The sequence below is a fragment of the Diadema antillarum genome, unplaced genomic scaffold (assembly GCF_040938485.1).
Source record: "Diadema antillarum isolate AM-2024a unplaced genomic scaffold, OU_Dant_1.0 scf00000031, whole genome shotgun sequence".
NCBI classification, from domain to species: Eukaryota; Metazoa; Echinodermata; class Echinoidea; order Diadematoida; family Diadematidae; genus Diadema; species Diadema antillarum.
In genome coordinates, this window is record NW_027270920.1 from 1,911,552 (window position 1) to 1,919,234 (window position 7,683).

General features: G+C 38.6%; 1 protein-coding gene across 1 annotated transcript; it reads left to right on the forward strand.

Annotated features, from left to right (window-relative positions):
- The first annotated feature begins 80 nt into the window (after positions 1-80).
- Positions 81-7,351, forward strand: LOC139741785 (uncharacterized). Its single transcript, XM_071652376.1, has 10 exons — positions 81-152; positions 1,004-1,064; positions 1,942-2,117; positions 2,792-2,923; positions 3,334-3,482; positions 4,200-4,344; positions 4,831-4,958; positions 5,715-5,843; positions 6,126-6,391; positions 7,245-7,351. Exons 1-10 carry the CDS (start codon positions 81-83, stop codon positions 7,349-7,351), a joined length of 1,365 nt encoding a protein of 454 aa, XP_071508477.1.
- The last annotated feature ends 332 nt before the right edge of the window (positions 7,352-7,683 follow it).

Genomic DNA, 7,683 nt, shown 5'->3' on the forward strand with positions numbered 1-7,683 from the left:
TGCATGTTTCACAGTTCAGTGGTTATGCTTACAAAATTGATATCTTAGACACCAATCAGACAAAATAGGCTCCAAGAATAATGTCCCGTGATTGGGAAAGGAATCTTACAAGCACACTTAGAGAGACAGAGGACAATTTGAGCCGAATGCGGGTAAGTTCCGACAGACTTGGTAGTGTGCATCCCGGGTGTGTGAACGTGTGTGTGATGAGAGGGACGCCGCCCATACCTCCCCATACCTAGCTAGCTAGCCTTTTGTAACAATAACATTGCCATTGCATTGGCGATTTGCTACAGCGACTGGGCTGTGCAGGGTGCTACATAACTTTATTTTACCACTTGTCCAGTCAGGCAAGCAGATTTTCATATTTGCCATGAAACACTTGCCCAAAAGTTGATTTTACTTGCCCGAAAAGAAAGTCCAAAATGAGGAAAAAAGGAATAGAAAATCATGTGTAAGTCAAGGACTCAAGGGCTAACATCCTTAAATAAAACACAATCATTTGAATTAACAACAGGACACATTGACAATGACATACTGCACTGTAGCAGACTTAGAAAGTTGCTGAAATGAGATATAAAGTGTGTTTACTGTTGCATCACTAAACAGCCATTATCTTTGGGCTTCTGAAAATGGGTTTGTATGGGGGGAATAAGTCAAAATAAAAAAAAGTAAGACTCCAGATTTCTATATCATCATACCCACGATTTTATTGTACACCCTCCTACCTACCAAGCGGAGGACAAAGAAAAAAGCAGCAAATGAGGCTCAAATTTTGTATTTTACGGTAAAATGTGTGACATTAACATTTCGAACAGTTCACATGATAAAATCTGGTGATAAATTGACATCTTCTTCGAAACTAGCGTTTTGTAGTACATTTTTATGCCACATTTTTTTTTTGCGATTTCAGTCCATACAATACACTAATTTTACATGAATATCTTGTGTTTGTCAAGACATGTTTTGTACCTCTTCTTATTTCTGATGTTTTCCTACTCAGAATCGTCTGGACCCGACGAGGCACAAGCCAATTGACAGCTCTTTGATGGATGCACCTCCAGGTAAAAGAGGCGGGTTTCCTTTGATGACAGATGCAGTAATGGCATATTTCAAACAATATGTTTGATATCATGGAAACCCACAGACAGGCTTAACAACAATCGGTTTTATAGACTTTTCTTACTGCACACTGCATACTTACAGACTGCACTTTCTGAAATGAAAAAGACAACAACAACAACAACAATGTTTTCCATAGTGTCATCTGAAGTCCAGTTACTGTTTGTAGACAGTGAACTTTTCTTTCTTTTTTTTTTTTTTTTTTTGAAGCATTAGCTATTAGGGCCTATAGAGAAAAGTTGTTGATACTTGTAACAAGCCCCTCAGCAAACATGAAATAGAGTCTAAATACAAAACAAACCCCTCTCTGTTGTAAACTTGAATGAAATCAATGGTTTAAATTTGATCTGATTTTATTAAAGGTCGTGTTTAGCTTTGGGAGCAGTGATTTAAAAATGTTCAAGATATTACATGTATGTGTAGGTCAGTTGTATCACCAAACATCCTACCATGTAAGAATTTTGCAATAGAACCTAAAATATAAGGAAATATCACTATTCTTCTCAATAAACCATAACTGTAGACAGTTTAGTCTGGAAAAATTGTTATTACAACCATTGTTCACATTTTGTGTATTTAACAATACCTAACATTGTTTATACTAATTCAAATGTTTACATTGGTTGTTTCTACCCCTAACTCACATTTTAGACCTATTTTGAAGCATAGATGCTGGGTTTTTATTTTGTCTGCATATATTGTGAATTATTCCTTTAACCTACTGTGTCATGTGTTATCCAAGTGAAAAGGAAATAATAGAAAAAAAAAATCCAAATTTGATCACTTATGTAAATATTGTATGTTTCTGTCTTTTCCAAGACTATGGCTCTAGCAATGGATATCCGGCCATGAGACAGGGAAGCAGCAGAAAGGAGCGCCCAGTGTCGGCCGTGTATGGCAGCATGTCGTCCCCCAGCTATGAGTTGTACCGACATAGCACGCCCTCTACTGGCCTAGTGGCTCTTCTGTCAGAGAAAGTTGAGAGGCAGAACAAGGTATTGAAAAATTTGCCTCCCTTTGTTTATATTTCTAAATAACTTTTTTAAAATGCATACATTTCGATTTTGTTTCTTTCTTCTTCTTTTTTTAGGAAGATAACATTACTATTCTCTCGCAGTAGTTGATGATTTAAACACCTTTAGTAGATATTGTTTTTGAGTTGAAATTTTGTGAATATAGCTTGTCTTCCTGATTCTAACATACCTAAACAAGCTTGAATAACGCTTTCAGTTGTTTTGTTTGTTTGTAACCTTTGGAGTCATTGCAATAATTTGTTTCTAATTCATCCATCATTTTTCAGAATTTCATACATTTGGTTGTAGAAATACATTGACTTTTTCTCTCTGCAAATTATCATAAAACTTGAAGTCATCCGTTGCTGGAATTCAATTGTAGAATGATCATCATTTTGCTTGACCAAAGCCTTGATGCAAAATGCCACCACATCAGGAATTTAGATTAGAGAGAGAGAGAGAGAAAAAAAAAAAATCTTGTTCATGGACCATCATACATTGTAATTAACCCTGTTGCTGTATGACTCTGTAAAATCTGTACTCTATGGTAGAAAAGTTCCGGTGCCTTTATCAAAGACACCAATGGACTATTAAATGGCTAAGCATATATATCATAACTTGTACTGGCTTTGTTGTCTGTTAATCCCACACTCCAGACTATAGAGCAGCTATCCCACAAAATCCATAGCCTTGAGAATGATCGGAGGAAGGATGAGATCAGAGTGCGCGACCTTGAGCAGCAGGTCAACGAACTCTCTGGCAGACTTCAGGGACATAGAGGTCATGAGGTTAGCATTACATGTGTAGGTTTCAAGAATGTACTGACATTTGTAATTGCCCCAGTATGTAGTACGATGTATGCAACAGCATTGTGTGTATCTACAGATTGAACCTGTGTGGAAGTGTTAAAGTTCAATTTTATTACTTGTTCACATTAACTGTAATAAATGGAGTAGAATCTATGAAATGGAGTGGTAGAAGATTCATGAGAATTAAGAAGTTATGACATTTTCAAGTTTTACATATTTTCATGAAGCAGTAATATGAGTTGCATCTACAGTAGATATACACAAATAATTGGAGGGGATGATGTCATTATCTCAAAAGTTTCCCAGTGACCTTTCTAACTCATTTTCTGGAGGCATCACGGAGCTACTGACGTACAGTTTGCTTGAGAATTTGTTTGAAATTTTTCCAGAATGACAGAGACATCGAGAGCTGGCAGCGAGACATCAGGAGCCGCCTGGACGAGCTCCACGAGCGGATCACGAAGCAGATGCTTGGTGGAATCGACGCCTACCACAGTGAGGGCGCCCTTGCATCGCTTACCCGAGATCTTCATGAGATGTAAGTATGGAGTGTCACAGGGATGTAGCATTGATCTATAAGGTGATGGTTGTATTGGTCGCAAAGATTGAAAATTTATGCCATCACTCAAAGAAAGACAGTACAGTGCACTTCCATAATAACAAAATTCTGGTTACAACAAAGTAAGAATTAAGGCCACAACATTGTATGCTCTATGTATTTTTATTGTTTATTTGTTCGGTTATAACGAAATTTTTATATGATGAAAAAAAACTGCCGGTCCCGAGGACTTCGTTCAATAATGGGAATCCACTGCATGCAGTACTTTGGAAATTAGCTATGAGAGCAGAATGCTCTATTGACGATATAAGAAGAATTTAGCCAAAAATAATCACACAAAATTGGTTAATGTGAAAGCAGTGATGTCTTGTACAAGCAACAGATCAATGAGAGTTTCAGTAAAGTAGTCATTTGGTGATTAAGTTATTATGAGTATCAATTAATACTCAAACATCAAACATGGAACCCTGCCAGTGCCTTGCTGATGATGATGATTCTTATCATTGTGATTATTATTCAGTACCAATACTTGACAATCACTTTTTATCATTGTCATTATGGGATCATTATTCACCTTACTATGAAAATTTATGGGCCAGAACTTCAACCATGCTTTTTTCTGTTAATGAGCCTCTTGTTGCAGTTATGCTTATGAATTTATTTGATTGTTCTTGTGCATCTGTTGACATGTGGTAGGAAGAGAAGCCTTCAGTCAGAGTGCGACGCCCTCCACCACGAGATTGAGACCCTGAGGTCAAGGATGGTCAAGCAGGAGATGGACACCACTGGACAGCTGGTGGACACCAAGGAGCTGGGCAGGAGGATGGACAGATTGGACAGGGTACAGCACATCACTTGTCCCCCAACCCCCACCCCCCCCCCCCAAGAAGAAGAAAAGAAAATTGAATTACTTGTCTGAATATTTGTGATCGTGGACATTTATATTGTAGTTTCAAAGTGATGAGAAATGTTTTAAATTGTTCTGAGTGTAGACCTGTTAAGTTTGGGTGCTGTTTTTTCTATGCTAATGTCTATTTCAGTCATGTCGTAAGAATTTACCTCAAAAGTACACTTGAATAGGTGTTTGAACACTACAGGCCAATATGAAACACAACAGAGGCATGCTTCATAAATCCAATATTTCCAAACATCTAAATATCTTGAGAGTTTCGCATTCAGACATGAATCATTATGATATGACACTTATTATAATACTCAAGTTTTGAACAGACATGACAAATTATCATTTTCATTCAGGCACCTCATCTTAATGCTTTCTCATCTTTGATTTTTGAAGTTATTTCATTTATTCTCATTTGCTATGCAGAAGTTTACGAAGCTGTCCTCGGATGTCCAGTTCAGCCAGTCCCATGGGGGTAGACTGTCTCCGGGAATTCACCAGGGATTGGGACATCCCCAGCACCACAGCACTCAGAAAGATGTTCGGGATCTCAAGTGAGCCATCTCATTTAGGAGGGCTTTTTCTTTCCTTCTTCTTTTTCTTTTCTTTCTTTTTTTTTTCAAAGGAATCATCAGTCTAATTTATGGCAAAGCTTTAACCCTCCTTCCATTTTTATGAACAAAAAAAAAAAAACAAAAAGAAAAGAAGGAGAGAGAAAAAGAGGAGAATAGGTCTGCAAATAAAACCCAGACAAGAAGCCTGTACGAAGAACAGTGTTTGACAATGCTCTATCAAAAGAGTTTGATTGATATTCATCAGCAGTATCTGTGCTGGCTTGCAGTACATACCCGGTAGTACTGCATACCAAGACTGTGTTGTGGCATTAAGTATGCAGTTATGCATGTTTTCAGCACTATCTGTGACTTTATTGAATTCATGGTAAATCAGTTTGTTGAAAAACATTATGGGAATTGACCCAACATGTTACTCAGTATTCTGGGCCTACAGGGTAACTGGAATCCTGACATCAAATTCTCTCAAATACTTTGCCCAGATCAAAATGTAACAGAAATGTATAATGTTTGCTTCGCTTACGTAAAAACACAATTTCTGTGATACTCGTCAAAATACACAAAGTCTGTATAAAGTTTAATGACACTCCAAAATCTAACAGAATCACAGTGAATGAAAAAGAAAAAGTATATGTTGTCTTTCATTTCTGATCAGATTGAAACCAGAAGGTTTTCTTTTGTTTAGAAGAAGTTAATTAGTTCTCTATACCTATTTTTTTTCCCATCATGTTTCACAAGGAGTGAGATGACAAAGTTGTTATCAACATTTAGCAAGCTGGAGAGCGCATCTCAGGTCTCACACAGCAGCTCCAAATCCAACCCATCCACCATCTCCACGACAACCGCCTCCTCATCAGGCAAGAGTAAGTTGGGTTCATCAATAGCTAGATGTTTGTTTGTGATTACCCATTTCTTGTTCATTGTCCTTTGTTTCTTTGTTTCTTTATTTTTATTCACTTACTGTTTTAATGCAAGAGCTATCAGCCGACAAGCAAACAAATAAACAGCTTTAACAGTTTACTCAATCTGCTTACTGAATCTAGCAAGTAGAGTGAAGGAGGGTTGCTCTGAACTGTACATAAAATGTGCAACACTTAAAGTCCTTCTTGATACTTATTTTGTTTTTGTTTTGTTTTTTCCAGGCAGCAGGCGTCGCAGGGCATACCCCTCTTCGTCTGCTGTTCACAGGACATCAGCTCCACTCCAATCATCGTTGTGGCAGCGGAGGAGTTACCGGGAGGATGCGGTGAACAGCGAGAGCAGCACCAGCTTGGAGGACCTGACCAGCTCGGAGGTCTCGCTGCCCCTCAACATCAGCCAGGAGCTCCTGGGCGAGGAGGAGGGGGATGGGAGGAAGGGCAAGGCCGGGGATGCGGTGAAGAGTGACCAGATAGAAGACGACTTGGATGACCATGGTGAGTGCAGTGCACTCCCGTTATAATGAACATGGTTCTAACAAAATTCCGGTTACAACGAAGTAAAAATTCAGGCTGCAACATTATCAACTTTGTTTTTTGTTTTTTTTTTCATTGTTTAATTGTTTGGTTATAACAAAATTTCAATATAACGAAAGAATACTGCCGGTCCCAAGGACTTTGTTATAACTGGAGTGCATTGTATTGTATTCGTATCAAAATTCACAGTCTTTATGCTCTGTTCCTCCCCTATCACAAACAAATGAAACAATCAAAGACAAGGAAATAAATGCAGTGTCTATCAAGTGGAAGTAATATTCCCATGTAAGGAAATGTAGTCACTTCTTTCTTTCTTTGGTTCAGTCATTACTGTGATGATTAGAATGAAAAAGGGTGATGCAATGTTAACTGCAGTTTGTTTTGATGTTCAAATGCTTTACCATGCTGCAATGCTCAAGGCACTTTGCATCAAACATCAGTAAAATCCCGACTACGGCTAACTGTAGGGATCTCTTTATTGATGTTCTCATAAGTAGTAGTAGTAGTAGTAGTAGTAGTAGTAGTAGTAGTAGTAGTAGTAGTAGTAGTAGTAGTAGTAGTAGTAGTAGTAGTAGTAGTAGTAATGGTAGTAGTGGTAGTAGTGGTAGCAGTAATAGTAGTAGTAGTGGTAGTAGTAGTAGTAGTGGTGGTAGTAGTGGTGGTAGTAGTGGTAGTAGTAATAGTAGTAGTAGTGGTAGCAGTAATAGTAGTAGTAGTGGTAGTAGTAGTAGTAGTTCAGTAGTAGTAGCAGTAGTCTCATCATTGTCTTTGAAAAATGTTTTTTAATTCCCCTTCTAAATCATCCCCACTTCAGATGACTACAGTCTGTCCCTGTCAGACCTCGAGGGGAGTCAGAAGGACGGAGACTTTGGCAGTGCCCTCTCTCTGGACTCGGACCAGCTTGACTCGGACCTCATCTGACCAGACACCACTGGGACGATGGAGCTGGCAGTCACGTGACCCAACGGAAGACACCGGAGAACTGCAAATGCATGCTGCAGCTGATAACGTGTGAAGCATCTATGCAGGGACGTTTGATGATCCCAACTGTGAAACAAACAAATTGAACTTTACTGACAGGTTGTTTACTCAGTTCACAGTCTGTTGTGTATCTCATGCTCTTATGAATTCTTGAATGCAGTATATCCAGTTCACTGTGTGTGTATCTGTCAGGCAGTTGCCTTTGAATGTGGGTGTCTCATGTGACATGTCCTCTCAAAATCAACAGAAGGAGACTTCCTTGTACTAGATCC

Coding starts and splice junctions, on each gene's coding strand:
- LOC139741785 (XM_071652376.1), top strand. CDS start 81: ATGTCCCGTGATTGGGAAAGGAATCTTACAAGCACACTTAGAGAGACA. Junction 2,118..2,791: donor AAGTTGAGAGGCAGAACAAG/GTATTGAAAAAT, acceptor CCCACACTCCAG/ACTATAGAGCAGCTATCCCA. Junction 6,392..7,244: donor AGACGACTTGGATGACCATG/GTGAGTGCAGTG, acceptor TCCCCACTTCAG/ATGACTACAGTCTGTCCCTG.